Below are 24,149 nucleotides of genomic sequence, written 5' to 3'. Positions count from 1 at the left end.
TTCTCAGTGTGCAAATTTTAAGGAAGCATTTCAGAAGCTTCAGCAGTAATGTCCAGCAACACATTAAATCATAGGAGTAAGGAAAATGCTAGTGTGCCAGTGTGGAAAGCACAGTCACCGGCAATACATGGTTTTAAAAATAAAATGCCTCCCACGGAACCAGAACAGGGACGACCAAAGCACGTGCTAGGATTGCTGTACGGCAAACCCTCGCCGCACACATCAGCCATCTGACATGATCAAGAGCAATCAGTAAATAAAAATGAAATGGAAAACCGTCCTAAGTCATACAAAGCTTACAGTTTTTAAAAAGTCCTTATTAGAAAGAGAAAAAAAAAATACCCAGGAAGGTATGAGGTTTCTCTTACCAACAAATGTCTGAATTAACTCAAATACAGACTATTTGGAATTGGGTCTCATTGGAAACGTCTTAGGTGATGCTCAATCTTTTCCAATGGAGCTGATGTGTGGAGAAGCTGATTGGTAGATGGGGATGCATTTGCTGAATGAAGCATAGGCCCTTCAAACACGTGAGTTGGTCTTTGTTGGCCTTTGACATCTGCTTCAGATAGGCCCCTGCTGTGGCCAGCGTGCAGATGACGCCAGTCCATTCAACCTAGAAAATAGACACCTGGACTTGCATATAGAGGCATCCTCAGGCCAGCTTCTGTTTCAAGGTTGTTGGGGAAAATGCACATTTTAATCATATTTTGAATCAGGAATTCTGCCATTCAATATGTAATAGCTCTCTCTATAAAAATTCTAGTAAAATACTTTGCGGCCTGGCACAGAGGCTCCCACCTCTAATTCCAGCACTTTGGGAGGCCGAGGCCAGAGGATTGCTGAAACAGGAGCTTGAGACCAATCTGGCAACATAGCAAGACCCCATCTCTACAAAAAATAAAAAGCTTTGAAATAGTTATTATGGGAAGTTACACAAGTATTTGTTCATCTCTATCACCCTGGCTTGAAAGCAGATTCTGTCCACATCTGTTCTCCTGATGGCCCTGGGATTCCCGGGCCCACAGCCGCTCTCAGCACCCATGTCCCTCAGTGGCCCTGGGTTTCCCAGGCCAGCCGCTCTCAGCACCTGCATCTCCTGATGGCCCTGGGTTTCCCAGGCCCACAGTCGCTCTCAGCACCCGTGTCTCCCAATGGCCCTGGGTTTCCCAGGCCAGCCGCTCTCAGCACCTGCATCTCCTGATGGCCCTGGGATTCCCGGGCCCACAGTCGCTCTCAGCACCCATGTCTCCCAATGGCCCTGGGTTTCCCAGGCCAGCCGCTCTCAGCACCTGCATCTCCTGATGGCCCTGGGTTTCCCGGGCCCACAGTCGCTCTCAGCACCCATGTCTCCCAATGGCCCTGGGTTTCCCAGGCCAGCCGCTCTCAGCACCTGCATCTCCTGATGGCCCTGGGTTTCCCGGGCCCACAGTCGCTCTCAGCACCCATGTCTCCCAATGGCCCTGGGTTTCCCAGGCCAGCCGCTCTCAGCACCTGCATCTCCTGATGGCCCTGGGTTTCCCAGGCCCACAGTCGCTCTCAGCACCCATGTCTCCCAATGGCCCTGGGTTTCCCAGGCCAGCCGCTCTCAGCACCTGCATCTCCTGATGGTCCTGGGTTTCCCAGACCCACAGCCGCTGTCAGCACCCATGTCTCCCAATGGCCTTGGGTTTCCCAGGCCAGCGGCTCTCAGCACCTGCATCTCCTGATGGCCCTGAGTTTCCCATGCCCACAGCCACTCTCAGCACCCATGTTCCCCAGTGGCCCTGGGTTTCCCGGGCCCACAGCTGCTCTCAGCACCCGTGTCTGTACCTCCAGTTGTATCCTGAAGTTCATGGATCCCATCCACATTCTCCAGTGGCCAGTAATGGGAAGCAGACGCCAAGACCTGAAATCCTTGGGGAAAAAGAATAAACGTTTTAAATCATCATTAGGGAGGAAAGAACTAAAGGGTAAGAACCGCTTAGCATACGCATTATGGGGGAAGAGTAGAAGGATCACCATGGCTATGGGAGATACTGAAAGCGTATGTAATAACATTCAATACACACTCTTGGTTAGAAAAAGAAACTCTTAAATTAGAAGCTGGTAAATAGTTCCTTAACTGGACAAAACAGGGTAAATAGGAATAGATGCCTCTTGTTGCATGAAAACAGAAGCCACTGTGCTTACTTGTGACACACTAGAAGCTTGCCCATTCATGTCCGGAACAGATAAGAATGTTCCATATCCTTCTGTTATTTATTATTGTTTTAGAGTTAATATCTAATGCAATCACACTATAGAAAAAAATAAGGGTAAAACCATTTTAAAAGAGGAGAAAACTAACATGAATGGTCTGCCAGGCACTGAGGTCCTCAACAAACACTTCCTCATTTCATGCTAACAATAATCTGTAAGAGAATTGAATTCTTAACCTATTCGAAAAGACAAGAACTGAAAGTCTTGCACAAAATCACACCGCCAGCTCGTTGTAGACACAATACTCACAGAGTAAGCCTTTCTCAATTTAGTCTCGGTCATTCCATTTTCCCTCTATGCTTCCTCCAGACTCAGCATTACTCAGTTCGAAATTTCCTTCATCATCCTTGTACTTGGAGTAAACATAACTTTATGCAGGTATGTTATTTTCTATTCTGGTCTTCTCTTTGAATGCTCTATGAATTATTTCTTGGTTTCTATCTAGCCCTTATAATTTGACTTTGGGTCACATTCTCTTGAGTGGCTGCCCCATAACAGGTGTCACCATTCTTCTACTAATGGACAATCAATAGCTTCCATCCTTACTCGTACAGGTGGCACTGATATGAGTGGCTTTATGCAAACAATTTTAGTCTTCTCTGGGATTAGTCTCCGGGATGCATTCCCAGAAATGGGAATAATGGTTTAGATGACTCAACAATAATCAGCTGCCCCAGATGACTGCTAGATCATAGAAAAGTACCAACTAATAATCTTTATGTTATTCCTTGTTTAAAAAAAAAAAAAAAAGCTGGGCGCAGTGGCTCATGCCTGTAATCCCAGCACTTTGGGAGGCCGAGGCGGGCAAATCACAAGGTCAGGAGATCAAGACCATCCTGGCTAACACGGTGAAACCCCCGTCTCTACTAAAAATGCAAAAAATTAGCCGGCGTGGTGGCGGGTGCCTGTAGTCCCAGCTACTCGGGAGGCTAAGGCAGGAGAATGGCGTGAACCCAGGAGGTGGAGCTTGCAGTGAGCCGAGATCGCGCCACTGCACTCCAGCCTGGGCGACAGAGCAAGACTGTCTCAAAAAAAAAAAAAACTTTTTAAAGAGGAGATAATAAGATAATTATTTTCAAATGATGTATGCCTGATAACCAAAGTGGAAAACTATTACAAATAAGAAAAGAATTTCGTAAGCGAAACACTATTACAAACAATAAAAGAATTTAGCAAGGAGGCTTGTACAAATTTAATATACAAATGTCAATTGCCTTTCTGTATTCCAACAATAATGCTACAAAAAAAGAAGAAAAGTTCTCATAAGTGTAGCCAACAAAAAGAAAATATTTATGAACACAAGAATAAGAATTGTACAAGATTTTCATGAAGAAAGCAAAAAATAACAATTCTGAGGGATATGAAAGAACCCTTGAATGCATGAAGGATTCAACCCACTGGAAAAGCCGACTCAATGTCATCAACTATCCTTTAATCTATGCGTATTAGGAAATCTGTTGTGAAAATGCTGAGGGAATTTCTGTGGGGGAGATATATGATTATGGAGTTTATATAAAAAATAAGCTAGAAAATCTGGAGAAGAAACAGAAGAGGATAAAGAGAGAAGATTCACACTCACAAGGACACACACATAAAACTACAGCATAAAACTACAGCCATGAAGATGGCTCATTGCGACACACGGATACACAGTTCAGTGGGAGAAAAATCCGCAAAGACGCCTACGCACCTACGGAAATTTAGTCTGTGATAATGGTGGTCCTTTATTTTTTATTTACTTATTTATTTTTTGAGGAGGAGTTTCACTGCTGTCGCCCAGGCCACAATGCCGTGGCGTGATCTCGGCTCACTGCAACCTCTGCCTCCCAGGTTCAAGTGATTCTCCTGCCTCAGCCTCCCGAGTAGCTGGGATTACAGGCGCCCACCACCATGCCCGGCTAATTTTTGTATTTTTAGTAGAGACAGCGTTTCACCATGTTGGCCAGGCTGGTCTCGAACTCCTGACCTCAGGTGATCCACCTGCCTCGGCCTCCCAAAATGCTGGGATTATGGGTGTGAGCCAACGCGCCTGGCCCCAAAGCTGGTCTTTTAAATTAGAGGAGAAATATTATTCAACAAAGGCATTGGAAGCAGTTCACCACCTGGAAAAAATTAAGATCCCAACCTCACTCTTTATACCAGAACAATTTCCAGATAGATCAAAATTTCCATGTAATAAAATAAAACACAAAAGCTTCTGCAGAAAACAGGCTATACATGTGACAACATACCTTTTTAAAATTTCTGTGCAGAAAAAAAAACATCAAGCAAAATCAAAGCGAGGAGTGTTGTTTATGTAATACATATTACAGAAGGGTACTGATTTCTTTTTAGAGGTATTAAACGATTATATTGGTAAAACTCCTACTATTAAAAAGAACCAACCGAATATTGAGGCAAAGGAGATAATCAAATAGTTTAATGAAAAAGAAATAAAAATTATGTATAAATATATCAAACGATGCCCAACCTTGCTCATAAGTTTTAAAAGTATATTAAACAACAGTGAGTTTATCAGAGTTCACCTATCAGACTGGCAAGCAGTAAGTTAGCTATACCAAGCTGGCAACTTCCACCACATTTTTGATGAGAGTTCAAATCAGTACACCCCTTCTGAAGGGTAATTTGGCAATATCTATTCCAATTTTACGTATACATTCCCTTTGATCTAGTAATTCCACCCCTAGGAATTTATTCTAGAGATACACTCATACACATGATCAAAGACCTCTGTGCAAAGGCTTGTTTGTTGCAGAATTTTTTAATAGTATCAGAAACCTGAGAACAGCCTAAATGCTCATCTACAGAGAGCTGGCTAAATAAATATGGCACATCTACACTCTGGACTGGAATACAGCTGGGACGAATACTAAGGTTCATCAGTGCACTGAGACAGCATGTTCTTTCATTGATATTGTCTAGTTTTAAAAAATTAAGGTGGTAAAAATGTGTATACTATGAGCTATTTGTGTAAAATATAGTTGGTTCAGGGCAGGCATGGAGAAGAGAAGAGGAGAGAGAAGAAGAGAGAGATGTCTGGATAGATACAGAAACCAATACTGGTGTTTTAGGAGTGAAGAAATCGAAAAACTGAGTGCAAAGTGTCAGCAGAAGGTTCGTGTTGCATTATCTTCCTGTTCTATTTGAATTTTTCAATCTGTATTCCTTTAGAAATATTTTAAGGCTTGCTTTCACAACTGAAGTGCCATAGGTAGTTAGGAGCATACCACCATTTTCAGATAAGAACTGATACACCCCATCTCATATCTGAATTTTTGTCCACTGGGTGCCAAACGTCCGCACACATCCCGTTCATTGGTTCCGCTTTTCAGTTTGCATCTGTCCCTCCAGTTTTATGTACACAAGTTCAAAATGTAAGCCAAGAACAAAGTTAACTCTGCAACATGAGCTAAGGAGAAGTACCTAAACAATAACTTCAGGGTCGTGTTACTCTCCAAATAAAATAGCCCTATCTAAATAAAGTAGCATGTTAGAAAGCAAGACCTGACTTCAGCTGATTTCCAGTGAGGACAGTCCTACTATTGTAACGCAATACGAAGAATCTGAAATGCAAAAATCAAAAATAATCATTTTCATTCCTACTGTGCTTTGTTTTCCCCCCTAAAATCTAGGATATTCATTTCGAAGAGGACAAAACCTCATTGACTTGTTATTCCAGTCATCCGGGAAAAAAAAATTGTAAAAGGAAATAACATCTGTTATACAAAGAACAGATGTGTCTTCAGAATCCTCGTCTTTATAAAATAACCCTGTGGACGATAAAGCCCTTCCTATTCTTTCCATTTACAAATGGTCACAATCAGTCCTGGCAGAAAGGCTAACAGAGTAAAGTGATGGTGTCTCGTTCACCCCAAAGTCAGCCAGGGCTCATAGGCGGCCAGTGATGAGAAGAGGGGGGCTGAGGCCAGAACGCTGCCTTCTCTCCACACCACCGCACTTCAGACAAGTGTACAACACCTCAGTTGCCACAGATGTTTTGCAACTAGCAACACTGACTGCAAACAAGCAATGAAGGGGCTGCAAGCTGTAACACCCGCAGGGGCCAGCGAGTCCTGAAAAGTGACTGGACAGAGTCCAGGGATGGCATCCAAGGTAGTTAACAAGCTGGAAGGCACAGTCCAGACTCATCAGAGCAGATGCTGGAAACCATCAGCTGGTACCACCAGAGTCGTAGGGCGGGAGAGGCCGAGGTGGCGCGGAAAACTGTGCTCTGTCTAAATTAAGTAGTGCCTCCTGATGCCGAAGCATTGCGGCTCTGCGGGAAGGTTTGCCCAGGATTGTCAGGTCTTCCTTTTTTTAAAGTGGAGTCAGAAATCCAGATTTTTTTAAAGCAAAATCTATCAAAATTTTAATGTTCATATTTTTTTAAAATAAAACATTGTGTGGTGCTAATGGGATGGGCTGAACTCAGCCCAGAGGTTTCTTTTCCAACTCAAGGAGTAAAATAACTTGTAGTTCTACAAATTTCATCAGAGCAAGAAAATCTCATTATTTTGGGAAAAAGGCACTCTGTGGCACCTTCCCATTGAGAAGGTGGCGTGAGACCACCTAGCTCTGCAACCACCTTGATTTTCACCAAACTCTCCTAAAGACTAAACGTCTTCTTAGACAGGTCGGCCAGCCAAGCAAAACCATGGCCCATTTGAGGACTCCAAAACATCCCCAGCCTGGAAAACAAATAGCAGGGGACAGAGCCAGAGAGAGAAAATGGGAGGGTAAGGAGGAAAAGAAAGAACGGGAGAGAGTGAGAGAGAAAGAGAGAGAGAGAGAGAGAGAGAGAGAGAGAGAGAGAGAGAGAGAGAAAGGGGTATATTCAGGCCCACATCACCATAGTTCTTCAGAATTAATTTATCATCCATATGTAATGTTTTATTGAGTTTGGGGTGTGTGTGTGTGTGTGTGTGTGTCACAGACATAAGACAGAGATGAGAGACAGAGTATTAATACTCAAAACAAGGTAATAAAACCTTTAATTTTTCCTTTTCCATTTTTCTTCCAGATTTCCCTATTCTTCCCCCTTGCCTGTTACTTATTCCTTGTGTGAGTCCAGGGAAACCTTTATCCCTTGGTTTCCTGTAGGGGAATAATCTTCGGTGTTGCACTGACTCGGTCCAGCTGGAATCTATACCACACAGAGGAACACCGGCCCCTGCTGATGGTTGGGCTGGCCTTCGTGGCTCCATCCTCCTCGGCCTCCAACACATGGAGCTCATTTTTCCTGCACAACTTTGCCTGCTGTTCCCACTGCCTGGAATGCTCTTCCCCACATTTTGTGTAGCTGGTTCTATGATTCAGGTCTCAGTTCACAGGACCCCTCCCCTCATGCCACGCCTTCGTCGCCACCACCGTCCGCTCTTTCTTTCAGGTCCTTATTTGGTTTTCTCATGGCATTTACTATTGTTTGGGATTTTTTGTTAGTATATGTGTGTTGTCTCCAAATCAGACTCTGTTCCTTGAGTGTTCTATTTACATTGAATCCCCCATGTCTAAGACAAGGGGCCTGGGAGGGGTGTGTGTGTGTGAGAGAGAGCGAGAGAGAGAGACAGACAGAGACAGACAGAGAGAGAGACAGAGAGAGAGACAGAGAGAGAGAGAGATTTTTGCATTTGAAATCTCCCAGATTTTTAATGTTAGCGATTTAAAAACTAACTATACAGGTAGAATGAATGATAAAATGCAAAAATAAATAAATAAACATAGACTATAATTATCTATATAATTCTAGTATTTAGAAAATCTCTATTTGCCAAATTTCCATTTCTTCAACTGGATCTAAATGTTGTTCTTTAAAATTCTATTATAAATACCATGAAGATGAGGAATCAAGTTTCCGCCATGGCCTAGCGGTTCCGACAGTTCGTTATAAACTCCACGGCACGATGGAGATCTAAGGAATGATAATTACTGTAATTATCTGCTTGGCCTCCCAGACCCCTAAATAGAGCGGGTGAAGTGAACCGCCCCAAACTTCTGGAGACGGCTGGAGCCAGCTGTGCCGTGTGCCCCAGGACCAGGACACTGCTGGGTAATGACAGGCTTTGGGTTTGTTTTAAGTTCCCTTTTCCTCATTACAAATGTCATCTATACAATGGCATGCTTATAAACTTTTTAAGAATGGCCTGCAATTTATTGGCCAGTGGCATTTATGGATTCAGATTAATCAACCATCTCGGCTTCAGAAGGCTGTCCCTGGGGAATAGAGGCAAGAAATCGGGCAGCCTGGGGCCCTGGAAAAGCTTCCAGATGCAGGGAGGGGCCCGGACTCTGCCGACCCTGGATTTCCCTCTCCAAACCTACCTCCTGGCTTCCCTGTAAAGTGGGAAGGGGCTCAATAGTCCCTACGGCACCCCAGCTACGCCATTCTATAATTCCTCCAGAATGACAATCTATGGTCACAGATAAGCACAGAGTATGCAAAGGCTTAAAATGATTTCAAGTTGTTTGGCAATTACTTACAAAATGAAATACCTCTCTACATGGTACACATAAAGATCTGGCAAATAGCTGGCTACCTCTGCCAGTGTAGACAGGCAAAGCAGGTGATACAAGCCAAAGCAGCCTCCCGTGAGGCGAATGCCTGCTGGTTGGCTGGCTTTACTGATGCGGTTTACCAGATGACTCGCAAATCTTCAGTGACTGTGCATAGACAAGTCAATAAATATACAGATATTTTTTGAGACAGGGTCTCACTCTGTCACCAAGGCTGGAGTGCAGTGGTGTGATCATGGTTCACTGCAGCCTCAAACTTCTGGACTCAAGTGATCCTCCCACCTCAGCCTCCCAAGTAGCTGGGACTCCAGGCATGCACCACCATGCTCAGCTAAATGTTTATTTTTTATAAAGGTGGGGTCTCACTCTGTTGCTCAGGCTGGTCTTGAACTCCTGGGCTCAAGTGATCCTCCTGGCTCAGCCTCCCAAAGTGCTGGGATTACAGGCGTGAGCCACTGTGCCAGATATGTATTGGATGCCTCCTGTGCATAAGGCACAGTGCTGAGTGCCAGAATGAGAAAACAAGAAATGATTAACAGTTGTGGGAACCTTTAACAAAATAATACAGTTTGGTGTGGTTGTGGTGGAAAGTAGGCTGGCCTTTGGAAGACCGGGTTCTGCTCTATACTGGGGACTCCTCCTTAAGGCTCCCCTAGCACCTGAGGGAACCTGTGTCCCGGTACTGACCACGCGGCTGCTGTTTTCCAAGAATCTCTGTCTGCGTCTGTCCCCCCTAACTCCCCTCACGCTGTGAGCTTCTTGGGCTTAATACTGTGTCTTCTGAGCCCTGTGACCTTGAGCAAATCGCTTGGTCTGTCTGAAAGACACGCTTCTTCACCTGCGGTGCGAGGGCATGACACCACCGCAGGGCTCTTGCGAGGATGATGTGAAATCAGTGTTTCGAAAGGCCCAACGTGCAGACAAACTGGCCGGTTTTCAGAGCTGTTTAGCACTCTTTAGAATGAAATACTACACATTACGGAGCTGTTCTCTCGCGATGGAAACAGGTTGGTTCTGTTGGTGTGTCTGGGGCGCCCGTGCCCGTCATGAGCACTCCTGAGGAGACACTCCAGGGCCAGGCTTCCTCTACCAGGGCTCCCCAGGGGCAGGCGAGCCTCAGGGATGGAAGCTGGAACATGCAGGAGTCCCCTAGATTCTGGTTCACACAGACAGCCAGGGATGGGGCTTTTCAGCAGGAAATGGGGTGAACCGAGTCTGAGATGTGGGAAAAGAAGACAAAAAGAGAGGACTGGGGCCAGGCGCGGTGGCTCACACCTGTAATCCCAGCACTTTGGGAGGCCGAGGCAGGTGGATCACCTGAGGTCAGGAGTTTGAGACCAGCCTGGCCAACATGGTGAAACCCTGTCTCTACTAAAAATACAAAAATTAGCCAGGTTTGGTGGCTGGGGCCTGTAGTCCCAGCTACTCAGGAGACTGAGGCAGGAGAATCACTGGAACCCAGGGGACAGAGGTTGCAGTGAGCTGAGATCATGCCACTGCACTCCAGCCTGGGCGACACAGCAAGAGTCTGTCTCAAAAAAAAAGAAAGGATTGGATAGGATGGAGGGAGACAGGGAGGGAGGGAAGGAAATGAGGGAGGAAAATGGAAAAAAGAAAATGAGACAGGAAACAAAGTGAGAGAGAAGGCAGGAGAAGGGGAAGAGGGGGAGGAGGAGGGGAGCAGTGAGGAGGAAGGGGAGAGAAGGAAGGGAAGGAAGGCAGGCAGCAGGATGTTTTGTTCATAGAGGACACCTAAGCATTAAGCAAAGTGTCCACCTTCACCATTATTCTAAAAAGGAAGGAAGGAGGAAGGAAGAGAAAAAAGGAAAAGGTCAAAAACATTTTGCAGTAAGAGGAGGACAAGGGAGGATGAGGAGAAAGAGAGGGACTGCCAGAACCTGGAAAGCTGAGGAGAGAGAAATCTTTCGGTTTCAAGAGCTCAGGAGGCGTGGTCGCCTTCACCGTGCTTTCCCACACAGACTCCGGGTCACCACGCCCTTCCATCCCTTTCTACCATCATCAGCACGGCCATTGTTTCTCTTAGACGGCGCCTTGATCAGGAAACATTGATTTCTACCCTAAATCCAGAGTTGGAAGAACAAAGGTTCTATATGGAACAAAGACTGAGTTCAAACTGCTCCTTCAAGTTTAGAGTCAAGAATGCAAGTGCATGTGTGTGTACATGTGTATACATAGGTGTGCATGTGTGGATGTGTGAGCTGTGTAAATGGGTGTGCACGTGTGTGGATGTGTGTGAATGTGTGAGGGTGCATGTGTGCACATGTGTGTGCACATGTGTGAGTATGTGAAGACATGTGTGGACACGTGCATGCGTATGAGTGTGTGTGGACATGTGTGTGGGGTGTACGTGTGTGGGTATGTGTGTATGTGTGTGCATGTGTGTGGACATGTGCAAGCATGTGCAGATGTGTGTAGACACGTGGACTTGTGTAAATGTGTGCACATATGTATGCATGTGTGTAGAAATGTATGGATGTGTGTAGACGCATGTGGATGTGTGTGGTCTGTGAATGTGTGTGGTCATGTGTGTAGACATGTGGATATGTGTGGACATGTGTGAACGTGTGTAAATACATGTGTGTTGATGCATGTCAACAAGCATTGGCACATGTGGGTGTGGGTGTGTGCATGGATGTGTATATTGTGCATGTGTATCTACACATGTGAAGTGTGTGGACACTCATGTGTGGATGCAAGTGGACACATGATGCATGTAGATGTGTGGATGCTTTTGCATGTGTATGCATGTGTGTCAACATGTCTGATGTGTGTGGATGTGAGTGATGTGTGTGGACATGTGGCCATATGTTGACACATGTAGACATCTGGGTATGTGCGTGTGTATGCATATGTGTCAACATGTGTGGATGTGTGTGATTTGTGTTGGTGTATGTGGGCATATGTTGACACATGTAGACATGTGGCATGGGGGCATGTGGACACATGTGCATGTGTGAGGATGTGTGTGGGCTCTGTATCATAAGCAGAAGTCTGGGGAGTATCCGCACAGCTTTCCTCAACACTGAGCAGCAGCGAGAGCCATGCTGGGGCCTCAGGGACCACCTGCCTGCTGCAGGACCCGGGTGCGCAGCTCTGCCTGACCGCCCTGCAGTTCGAGGGGCCACCTGTCCCCTTCTCTCAGTCCTCTCCCGTACTGGGAGAGCCCAGCCCAAGCCAGGAGGCCTGCATTCATGAGAAGCAAGGTGTCCAAGGCAGACACATCCTCTCTTTAACGCAGCGCTGCGTGTGTTTGTTCATTCCCAAGCCACAGGAGCCCTTGTTTCTTTCATTCAGTGAGTTGGCTGAGGAGAGGGGAACGAGTGGAAACGCACAGCTTCCACACCTTTTTAAAAGGAGCTCCTTACGCATGTGGACGAAAGAGAAGTGGCAGCGTCCCCACCCCTGCGTTGGTGGATGGAGGTGGTGGCGAGGTGACGATGCCTGAACATCCTGGCTTGGGGCTGCCGGGCAGCCGGAGAGGAGACAGAGGCTGAGGGCACAGCCCGTGGCCCTAGACCCCAGCAGGCACAGCCCCTGGCCCTAGACCCCAGCAGGCTCAGCCCCTGGCCCTAGACCCCAGCAGGCTCAGCCCCTGGCCCTAGACCCCAGCAGTCTCCTGGTGTTCCACCCAGGAAAGGGGCTCTCCCTGGAGGCCTGGACATCGCCCTGGGATCTGCCCGCAGGGCTGGCCTGAGCCCATTTCTGTCTGATCGTTCAGGGCTGGTTCCCAGCCAGGCGCAGTGGCTCACATCTGTCATCCCAACACTTTGGGAGGCCGAGGTGGTGGGATCACCCGAGGTTGGAAGTTCAAGACCAGCCTGGCCAACATGGCAAAACCTTGTGTCTACTAAAAATACAAAAATTAGCCGGGCATGGTGGCACGGGCCTGTAATCCCATCTGGTTGGGAGGCTGAGGCACAAGAATTGCTTGAACCCGGGAGGCAGAGGTAGCAGTGAGCTGAGACTGAGATCTCACCACTCAACGCCAGCCTGGGTGACCGAGTGAGACTTTGTCTGAAAAAATAAAAATAAAAATAATCTTTTTTAAAAAGGCTGGTTTCCCATCAGAGACAGGCAGGGCCATACAATAGTGCTCAGGGAGGTGCCCAGCCAAGCTCTGGTGGGGCTGGGGCGGTGGCTGTGCTCACAACAGGCTTCCCAGCAGGGGTTCAGGCACTAGAGGGTCTTCTCCCCATCTCCTGCAACTTCCAGCAGGAAGCAACTACCCCGTGACTGCCCGCCACTCCCAGAAAGCCTGGTCTTCCCATCCCTGCCCCTGGCTGACCGGAACGTGCGCCCACACTCTCAACAGCAAAGGGCGTGTGCCTCCCTGTGCTCCCAGGAGAAGCCCCATCCTGATGCTTCCTGGTTGGTGTCACAATGGCCAAAGGAATGTGGCTCTGGGGCCAGACCAAGGGTGGCCCTCTGTCTTGAGTCCCACTCATGGGCTGCTCCAGGCTAAGCTGGTCAGCACTCTGAGGCTGGAGGTCCCAAGACCCTGCTATGGGCCAGAGCTCCAAGTGTCCCCCAGTGAAACTGCCCTGAAGACATGTGATGGGTGCGGTGGCTCACGTCTGTAATCCCAGCACTCTGGGAGGCCAAAACGGGCGGATCACCTGAAATCAGGGGTTTGAGACCAGCCTGGCCAACATGGTAAAACCCTGTCTCTACTGAAAATACAAAAAAAAAAAAAATTAGCTGGGCGTGGTGGTGCACACCTGTGATCCAAGCTACTCGGGAGGCTCAGGCAGGAGAATTGCTTGAACCTGGGAAGCGGAGGTTTGGGCCACTCTAGCTCGGGCAACAGAGCAAGACTCCATCTAGGAAAAAAAAAGGAAGGAAGGAAGAAAGAGAGAGAGAGAGAGAGAGAGGAAGGAAGGAAGGAAGGAAGGAAGGAAGGAAGGAAGGAAGGAAGGAAGGAAGGAAGGAAGGAAGGGAGGGAGGGAGGGACAGACAAGGCATTCAAGTGGAGGAGATCCTATTTCCTGAATCACGTTTCATATGACCCAGCTCAAGGGGCCCAGAACCGCTTCTCCGTCCACCACTCGGCCGGTGAGGGGTAGCGGAGCTGCCCAGGGCCACAGCGTGTGGTGGGGCAGTGAGGTCGAGGACCAGGAGCCCAGCAAGGGCCATTCGCTGAGGCCTCAGAGATGAACAAGTGGGCTGTTCCTGGGATACCACATTAGGCAGGGAGGGGAGGGCGGTGCTCAGCGTGAGAAGGAAACACTCTTACCTGGATGGTCCTGCGATCTGGAGTAGACACCACGCACCTGCACACAAAAGACCACAGTGTGAGAGACGCTCGGGGAAAGCCTCCAGAGAAACCGAGCCCGTCTCCATCCTGGCCACTTGGGGACATTACCTGAAAGTTGTAACAAAATAGCAGCAGGCGGGAGTACCAGCAGCACAGCCGCAGCAGCTTTGCCATGGCTTTCTGGGAGGTCAAAGCTCGGAGCCAAGTGAAATTCCTGAGGGTCTGTGAGAACAGGACCTCTTAACCTTCACTTCCTTGGAAAAGGGACATTTTCACAGGTTCCAGGGGGGAAAAAAAAGTTCTGTCTCCTTAAAGTTTGTGAAACGCAGCTGTTTTGGAGACCTAATGGGTGTTTCTTCCTTGTCTCAAAACTTGAGATTCTTCAGTGATCAATAAACACGTTGCGATGACCAGAGCAGCTGTGGAATGCAGGGAGGAGAAACCCAAATCCGACTCACAGTCCTGGGAAAGCAATCCCAGGTCACCACTGTGACCGCGACCTGCGCCCGGGGATGGGAGGCTGTTTGTCCTGCGGTGTTTTCTTTTTATTTAAAAAGCCTCCGTTTGTCTCGGTCAGGTTTGGTGCTTCCCTTTTCTCTGAAGAAGGTTTTGTGCGTGGTTTTTCCCTGGAGCGCCCGCCTGCTCCTCGGACTCGTCCTGCGGCCGCTCTGGAGCTCCTTCTGGTCTGGCTCAAGTTCACACCTCCGTCCCGCTCTCTGGGTGGAGAGGGAGTGAGTGATGTAAGTCTCTCTCCTCAAACCTTGTTCTGTTCTCCTTCTCTATTTATATCCCCACTGCTGTGTCCTTCCTGGGTCCTAACTCCAGCCTCTTAACAACAACTGAAATATTTTCAGGATCTCAGGCTCAGAATCAAGCCAGACAGACACGGGCTGTGTGTGTGTTACTGATGCCTTCTGGTCGGCACCCTCGAAGTCAGCATAAATATTAATAAATACAAAATGCAAAACAAACCATAAACTCTGTTTAGATCTGAGTCTTGTTTGCCTCCGAGAAAGAATGAAGTTGATAGAGGGATGGAAAAGAAAAACCAGCACACCCACTGTGCCCTCCATATTAAGTGTTTACCACATTTTTCTCTTTAATCCTTTCAGACGTCAGTGAAAGCTACAGAATTAATTACAAGGTACGCTGCCCAATTATACCATACCGCATATCCCCCCACCCCAGCACCAGGAGGATGTTCTCAGTGTGACAGAAAAGAGCCCCTTCTCCAGACATGCCTCAGTTTACCCAAGACCAAAGTTTATCCTATCTATTCCAAATCCACGTGTACACACAGAGACACACACCCTATAATTGCAATCACAGCTATATTTGCTATGTGATTTCAGTAATACTTACCCTTCATAGTTTCTCCCGCATTCACCAGCTGTGTTTCTAGGCAAACTACTTAATCTCTCTGTTTTCAAATTCCTCATCCGCAAAATGAGGGTTAACAGTTCCTCCTCCTCGGGGCTGTAACAATAAATTAGAGGACAGATCCAAGGCTCTTCAGGCAGTACTTGGAAAATATGTGGCACTCAATAAATGCTGCTATTTTTTATTAAGAAAAATTATCACTCAGTAAATGTTAGCTATGATTATTATTAGCAAGTATAACACAACACCCAGTAAACGTTAGCTGATACAGTTATCTCAATCGTCCTGACTTTAAATGGGAATTAAGAACCCCGAATCCAACATGCTTCCTAAAGAGGATAAGAAATGACTTCCAATCTCTGTGGGATAGAAAAAAAGAAAGTGCTGTCAAAACGTTAGGTGATTATTTTTAACTCGTGCCTGCAGCCTATAACCACTCAGATCCTCTGATAGCCTGAGCCTCTCTGTGGAGCTGGAGAAGGTTTCCAGAGAGTTCCATCTCCTAGCACTAGAGAAACTGTGAACTCCAAAGGCCCAGGGCTGTCTGTAATAACGACCTTTATCCTGTTGCTCAGGCTGGTCGGCTTCAGGGAAAACTAATTTACAACCTTTATCTCTGCCGTTTCATCAGCTCTCCAGTCCCCCACTGCCTCTAGCTGGAAGAGGTGAAGGGAGGGACAGGCAGTTGCAGATTCTTCTCAGCCCCAGTTTTAACCTGGAAGAATTCAACAGATTGCTGAATATGTGGACCTTTCCCATCTCCATGAACAAACAAAGCCAGCATGGTTTCTTTTAATCATAAAATTGTCATCAGATAACGGGAGACACCCCAATTCAATGGCTGTAATAAAAACTAGATAGAAAACCAATTCAGCAGAGCTTGCCCTGCAGGCGTCTGCATTCATCCGCAGACTCACTCTGGCTGTCCATCCTGGACTACAGTCGAGTGAGTGCCTCCTGCCTCATGCTATTTGCCCGTGTCCTGTCTCATACCTTGTTCAGAGGCCCAGAAGGAGAACCCACCTCCATGTAAAGCAGCGTGTCTTAAAGCCTGGAGATTTGAGACAGGGCCTTGAGTGGTCCATGGGCCTGGAACCAAGCACCTCTGATGCCTCCGTGTGTCTCATCCCATCACCCAAACATCGGGGTGTTTGGTTCCAAACATCACCTTGACAGCAGGTCTCCCTATCCCTAAAGCTCGCCCCTGCTGTATTTTTTCAATCCCACTAACCACGATCCAATGTACTTCATATCTTAGACGTTTATTTCACTTACTGTCAGTCTCTCCCCACTGAGGCATAGGCCCCATGAGGGCAGATAACTTCTTTCTGCTTGTTCACTCTGCGCCCCAGCCCTGAGGACAGGGCTTGGTACTTGGTGGGTACTCAGCCTTTCTCACTGAACCCAGCGTGGCTCTGCCTTCCCGCAGCATCGCCAAACATGCACGTCAGGATTGCAGCGAGAGGGAGTGAGGCACTTAGAGGAGGGCGCCAGGCGAGGAGAACCTGGCCGCTCACACTTCAGACCTGAACTCCTGGATAGCTGATGGGGGAGGGTTTTTCAAGGTGGAGAGGCAGCGGTTACAGGCTAAGTCCCACATGAATAATACCTGGAGGCCACACATTGGTTTGACCTAAAAAGCCAGGACAGCTTGAAGTGGGGACCCACAGGTCGTAGAGTGGGAGTATAGATTTTCTGATTTGTGACTGGTTAAGAAGGCAAGCCTTTGTCCAAAAATTCGACACCAGCAAAAAAGAATGTTAGCTCTGGCCTGTGGGCATGACCTCCTCCGGGCCCCTCAGGAAGAAAGTTAGAACAAAGAACAGTGGTGGGCCCCGAGGGGTGGATCCCAACACTTTGGGAGGCTGAGGCAGGTGGATCACCTGAGGTCAGGGGTTCAAGACCAACCTGGCCAATATGGCAAAACCCCCTCTCTGCTAAAAATACAAAAATTAGCTGGGTGTGGTGGTACATGCCTGTACTCGGGAGGCTACTCGAGAGGCTGAGGCAGGAGAATCGGTTGAACCCAGGAGGTGGATGGAGGTTGCAGTGAGCTGAGATTGAGCCACTGCACTCCAGCCTGGGCAACAGAGCGAGACTCTGTCTCAAAAAAAAAAAAAAAAAAAAAAAAAAAAGAACATAGAATGGTGGTGGAGTTCAGCTCTCCACTCCCCCATATCTGAGGTCTGTAAGTCAACAGATCCATTTGATGGGGGTCCAGGTTCTGAAAAACAACTCTGGGACGTTTGTTACGACGATGTTATCTTTAGTTTCTATAGGGAAGCAATGAATTCCTGACTCCAACTCTCTCGACTATTGTTTCACGCTACTATTACCTTCTTGCTTCTCAAGTTGTTCATATATTTCTCAGGGCTAGCTAGGTGGCTGGAAATCCCCTTGAAGGAACCCAGGATTTTATTGTATTTGTTTATTTCTTTATTTATTTTGAGATGGAGTCTCATTCTGTCGCCCAGGCTGGAGTGCAGTGGCGCGATCTCGGCTCACTGCAACCTCTGCCTCCCAGGTTCAAGCATTTCTCCTGCCTCAGCCTCCTGAATAGCTAGGACTACAGGCACCAGCCACCACGCCCGGCTAATTTTCTTGTATTTTTAGTAGAGAAGGAGTTTCACCATGTTGGCCACGCTGGACTCAAACTCCCGACCTCGTGATCTACCCGCCTCAGCCTCCCAAAGTGCTGGGATTACAGGTGTGAGCCACAGCACCCGGCCCAATTTTGTTTTCTTTCTATGCTTGGGTGGGGAGTGCCCGGCAGGCAGCCTCACATTTAACATTCAAGTCATAGTTTTTGGCCACATGCATGTGTACTGTACTTAAGGAATGCAAAACATTGTTACACTTTGGTAAAATATATCAGACTTCACTGGCAGGATGCTAATTAAACATTAAAAATGAGACCTGGCCGGGCGTGGTGGCTCACGCCTGTAATCCCAGCACTTTGGGAGGCCAAGGCGGCTGCATCACAAGGTCAGGAGATTGAGACCATCCTGGCTAACACGGTGAAACCTCATCTCTACTAAAAATACAAAAAATTAGCCAGACGTGGTGGCGGGCGCCTGTGGTTGCAGTGACTCTGGAGGCTGAGGCAGGAGAATGGTGTGAACCCGGAAGGGGGAACTTGCAGTGAGCCAAGATAGCGCCACTGCACTCCAGCCTGGGCGACAGAGCGAGACTCCTTCTCAAAAAAAAAAAAAAAGATAGAAAGAGACTTTACACTGTGATTAGGCTCCACTCAAAATTGTACAGGGACAAAAAGTGTGACGCCAGCTGCCCATGGGAATGTAACTGGATCATTTGCAAAGCTGATGGCCTGTGCACGACAGAGGGTGTTTCCTGGTGCTGAGCAGCTCAGACGTCCCAGGAGGACAGGTTGGGCCTGAACAAAGAATTCTGTGGCGTGGCCGAAATGCTGAGGGAGAGCTGGACACGCTGTGAGCACAGGAGTCCCTGATGCCTGATTCACAGCACTCCAAGGTGCGCCTCCCTCCAGCTCAGATCCTCCCACACGCCGGCATATCTGTGAGAGGCAGCAAGAGCTGTGTGTCCATCACGTTTGCTCCTGTGGAGATGAGCAAGGCGGAGCAGTAATGCTTCAGCAGGGTGCTAGGAGGGGTGTGCAGCACGCAACGTACGTGGAAATGAACGGTGTTAGAAGCCTGGGGGTGAATTCACTGAGGAAGTCACGTCAAGGAGTTCGGGGATTCTTTCTCTGAGGGGTTAAGGGATGGAACATTCTGGAAAGAAGCCATGGAATGGACTAAAGCTCCGACGCAGCGTGCCATGGACCGTGGACGCGTGTTGTTTCTACCGGCCCAGCCTCCCCTCCGGCTCCCACCGGCTTTCCTTTTGAAGGGCGTTTCCTCCGCTGACCCGTGAGCTCAGACGGGGCTGTCAGAAGCTGCAGGTGTTGCGGGGCACTCGGGACCCAGTGGGAACGCCTGCAGCGCTTCCATACCACAGGCACTGTGATTGGCCCAAAGGTGTACACGTGACCCACTCAAAACCAATCAGTGTCTTCCCGGGGATCAATAGACTGACCGTGGGAGAGAAAAGCCTCCCTCCCCCACTGCTAATCCAGAACGGTCTTCGGTCAAGGCTGGTGATGCCCGTTTTCCCCACAACAAAGAAAATAATTACACAGAGCTGAAGATAACAAGCAAACAGAGAGACTCTAGCGTCCTAGCCTTGGAGAGGGGCAAGAGAAAACCTGATGCTGTCAGCTGAGGCCTTGGATCCTACAAGACCTAAAGCCAGCATTCCCTGACAGGCACCGAGAAATTTATGTTAGACTCAAGCAAGTTTGAGCTTGGTTTCTGTCCCTGGTGATTAAGAGTCCTGGTCAATGACACGTATTTGAGAAACCACAATTAATTATATAATCAATGAAGAGTAGGCACAAGTAGGAAAAGTGGCAGGGGCTGAGGCTGGAGAGAGTCAACAACATCATCAAGAGGGCCTGTGTACGGGGCGCCTCTCGTTCACCTCTTTAAATCTTCTCTGCCCTGCTTCTTATCCACCTACCAGTAGGATGATCAGCTCCACACTGGCTTGCACAGCTTTGATCCTGACGGTGATGCCCTCAGAAGCCAGAGCGTGCTCCACCCTGGGGTCTCGGACTAGGCAGATGGGAGGCCCAGGGAAGCCCTGCAGCCTCAGGCGTAAGCACCCAGAAACATAAGGGACTCATGCCCATGCAGTGCAGGATCCAGTGGACAAACACCCGCTTTTCTCCCTCCAGCCATCGTGGTTGCAACACAGTAGCATTTCCCTGCATTGCCGCTTCCCCACTTCTGTGTCTGTTGCCCCCGTCCCCCACTTTGACCCCCTGGACTCACACTCTAAAGCACTGCTCCCATGTAAGTGTTTGCACTGGGCTCTCCTCTCGGAGAACCAAGAACGAGACACTCGTGTGGGTTAGTCCCAATGAAGCAGCGTCTGGGGAAATCCCCGGGGTCTGTTGTCTCCTGCTAAGGAAATCAAAGGCACACAAGGAGTAGGTTTAAGAGCAGGAAGTTTGATAGGCGAAAGAAAGAAGAGCTGTTCCTCGTGCAAAGGAAGGGGGACCCAGTGGGTTTCCGGGTTTGGGGTGAGATGTGCTTGGTTTTACAGACGAGCTTGAGGAGGCGGTGTTAGTGGATTGGTTGGACCAGATGTGCCATTTACATAGCCCGATAGAGGCTGGCTATCCCACTCTAACCTTCTATTATGCAAATGGAGTCTTTACCTGGCTGGAGCCATGATGCCCGCACACGTGGCCACAAAGAAAAGGGAAGAGGGAACCTCCATGTTGAACATACCTGGCTTCCAGGTTTCCCTTTTCTATTGGCACAGCTGCCAGCGTTCACCTATGCAGGCTTCCTTATTTATACTGGCAGCTCGATTTTTCAGGCTGCTTTTTGTTAGAAAAGAAATGACTTGGAGGCTGCTTTCGTATTAAAAGGAAACCTTACCAAGGACTCCCGTACCCTCACTAACTGCCTAAACATTTCTTTTTAGCTCCTGGATCACCAAGGATCCCAAAGGCATTCACGGATAGACTTCAGGAATCATTAAATGCTCTGGATCACATGAACTTTTTTTTTTTTTTGAGACGGAGTCTCACTCTGTCACCCAGGCTGGAGTGTAGTGGCGCGATCTCTGCTCACTGCAACCTCCACCTCCAGGGCTCAAGCGATTCTCCTGCCTCAGCCTCCCAAGTAGCTAGGATTACAGGTGCCCACCACCACGCCTGGCTAATTTTTTCTATTTTTAGTAGAGATGGGGTTTCACCATATTGGCCAGGCTGGTCTCAAACTCCTCACCTCAGGTGATCCGCCCACCTCAGCCTGCCAAAGTGCTAGGATTACAGGCACGAACCACCGTGCCCAGCTCATGTGCACATTTTGAATGTGCATATGTGAATTTTAGGGGGAGCAGGTCCGTAGTTTTTATCCAGTTTTCAAAGACGATAAGAGCAAGGACGAAGGTGTAAGAAACCGCTTAGTTTGTAAGGAGTGTTTTCAGCATGAATATGCACAGGGGACATTGCTAATTGCCTACCCAAAATCTGTTCTCTTCCTTCTCTGTATGCAGAATTGCAAACATATTTGGGTGCCAATATGAGCAGGTAAAAAGGTTACTTCCCTTTCAGCTAGGGGTGGCCATGTGACCTGCATGCAAGGAGAGACAGACAGAAGTCTCTTGAATGGGCTTCTGAGAAGACATTTTGAAAAGGTAAACTCCTTTCCACCTTTGCTCTTCCTGAAGGCTTCTGACCTTGACCTTCTTTCTGGCTGGAATGTGGAAATGCTAAGCTGAGGTGGAGCAGCTGTCCTCAACCATGAGAATGAAAACCACAAGCTTTTCCTCCTGGGATGTAAAAGGCTGGAAAGAACATCACTCTCATCATGAGAAAAAGTCAGTTAATCTACAAAATCGTAACTTTTCTTGAACCCATCAGAGAGCTGAGGTTCAAGGAAACCACCCTGCCCGAAATCTTAGGGGAAGATAGGTCTAAGGAGAAACGGGACATGAGCGTCATCTCGCAGGTGGCAGAACATGAGCTCAACAGGTAAGAAGCATTCAGCAAAAGCTTTTAATGGATTTCTAAAGGCCGGTGTAGGCTGGAGTGAGAGCATAGACTGCTGGCAGCTGGACACCGAGGAAAGTTTGTTCCCATCTCAGCCTCTTCTCCCTGGATGCCCAGCAGGTACAGAAGAAGGATTGGGGGCAGGCAGGAGGCTGGAGAGAACCGTTCTGCACAGCTGGAGAAGTGAATGGCCACCACTGTGCAAGGGCACGAAGCCCTGCCTGGACCTTTCTCCCCAAGGAACAAAGTCCTTGTGCTGCTGGGGGAAGGATAGCCAGCCCTGCCAGCCGCAGGGCACAGGGAAGAACTTCTGGGATGCAGTGGGGAGAAACTACCCTCTATTCCCAGGGCAGGGGCAGAAACTCTCCTGGGCCCAGATCATCAAAGATCTCCTTCAAATGGGAAAGGGGCAGGGCCACCAAGAAAATCCATCTCAAGGCACAGAGACACAAGGTCCACCCAAGACTGAGGCTGGGCCTCAGAACCTTCTCTGTTCCCCATGAGCAGGCTTACAAGATCCAGCGTTCTAGGATTGAGAGGGCAGGAGCCAGAGGAGAGTCGCTCTGACATTCTGGCACACAAGAAATGCTTAAAACTGAAAGCAGAGCAGAAACACTGAGAAAAATCTTCGGCCAAACCAAACCCCACCCAAAGCACAAGATTCTGCCAGAGGAATGTGAAGCTACCAGTGGACTGAAGGCAACCATAGCAACAGAACCCAAACCCAGCTCAACTCGCCTGATTGACTTAACACACATATCACACACACATGTACATATACACACCAACACACATACCTTACACTCATGCACATAAACACACACATCTGCACACACACACACACACACTCCCATGCAAGCACACACATGCATTAATGACCTAGCAGAGACTTTTCCCCATTTCCTGGCATAAATACTATTTATCTTAGTCTCCACTGTCTTATGTGTGATGTCCAGCACTCATTCTAAAATTATGACACGCACGAAAGAGAAAGAAAAAACAACCCACTGCCAAGAAACGAAGCCATCAAAACTAGAAGATAGACCATTTTAAACAACTATGATTAATATGTTAAATGTTTTACTGGAAAAATGATGACAACACTGATGAGCAAATGGAGAATTTCTGCAAAGAGATGGAAATTATACAAAGGAGTCAAATGGAAATGCTATCACTAAAAAAGGGCAGATAACAGATGAAACATTCCTTCTCCGGGTTCATCAGTACACTCTACACAGGCAAGGAAATGGAAATGCTATCACTAAAAAAAGGTAGATAACAAATAAAACATTCCTTCTCTGGGTTCATCAGTACACTCCACACAGGCAAGGAAATAATCCGTTAACATTGTCATTGGTCAATTAAAATTATCAAACTGAAACACAAAGTGAAAAAGAAAATATATATATTTTAAAAATCAGAGCATGAAAGAACAATGTCACAATAGCAAATAATCTAACATATGTGTAATTGAAACTGTAGATGTAGACATGAGAAAATAAGACAGAAAAATGCTTTGAAGATATAAAGTCTAAGAATTTAAACAGAAAGAAAGAAAGATATTCAATTACAGACCCAAGAAGCTCAGACAATCCTAAGCGAGATAAATATCAAACACACACACCCCTAGAAACATTTAGACACTTGATCATCACACTGCCAAAAATCAAACATAAAAGCAAAATCATGAAGGCATCAAAAGGAAAAATATACACTATGTACAGAGAAGCAAAAATCAGAATTACAGTAGACTTCTTATCAATAACTATGTAAGCCAAAGGATGATGTTGTGAAATACCTAAAGTGCTGTGGGGTCAGAAGGATGAGGAGGGCCCTGTCAACCCAGAATTCTATATCCAGTAAGAATATCTTTCAGAAATGAATGACAGATCTGGGAATGGGGGGAGGGAGAGTGACTGCTACTGGATACAAGCTTCCTTTGGGGGTTGATGGAAATGTTCTGAAATTAAATAGTGATGATGGTTGCACAACCTTGTGAATATACTCAAAACCACTGAATTTTACACTTAAAAATGAACTTCATTGTGTATGAATTATATCTCAAAAAAAGAAAGAGAAATAAACTATTTTTCAAACAGAAAGTGACAGAATTTATTATCAGAAACCAGAACTACAAGAAATGTGAAAGAAGCTCTT

At 47.5% G+C, this 24,149-nt stretch overlaps 1 protein-coding gene across 3 annotated transcripts in view; it reads right to left on the bottom strand.

Moving 5' to 3' along the window:
- ADGRD1 (adhesion G protein-coupled receptor D1) overlaps positions 1-14,807 on the bottom strand; it is a 186,780-nt gene extending 171,973 nt beyond the window's left edge. For all 3 annotated transcript variants that reach the window (XM_001104579.5, XM_077955845.1, XM_028830174.2), the window contains exons 1-3: positions 14,135-14,807; positions 14,006-14,042; positions 1,813-1,896 (exon numbers count right to left, since the gene is read on the bottom strand). In XM_001104579.5, coding sequence (XP_001104579.3) covers positions 1,813-1,896; positions 14,006-14,042; positions 14,135-14,200 — 187 coding nt within the window. In that variant the 5' untranslated portion in view covers positions 14,201-14,807. The remainder of the gene's footprint in view (positions 1-1,812; positions 1,897-14,005; positions 14,043-14,134) is intronic.
- Between the last annotated feature and the right edge of the window lie 9,342 nt (positions 14,808-24,149).

The sequence above is a fragment of the Macaca mulatta genome, chromosome 11 (assembly GCF_049350105.2).
Source record: "Macaca mulatta isolate MMU2019108-1 chromosome 11, T2T-MMU8v2.0, whole genome shotgun sequence".
In the NCBI taxonomy this organism is placed as follows: domain Eukaryota; kingdom Metazoa; phylum Chordata; class Mammalia; order Primates; family Cercopithecidae; genus Macaca; species Macaca mulatta.
The sequence above is the reverse complement of the archived record's forward strand: the minus strand, read 5'-3'. Positions and strand labels throughout refer to the sequence as shown.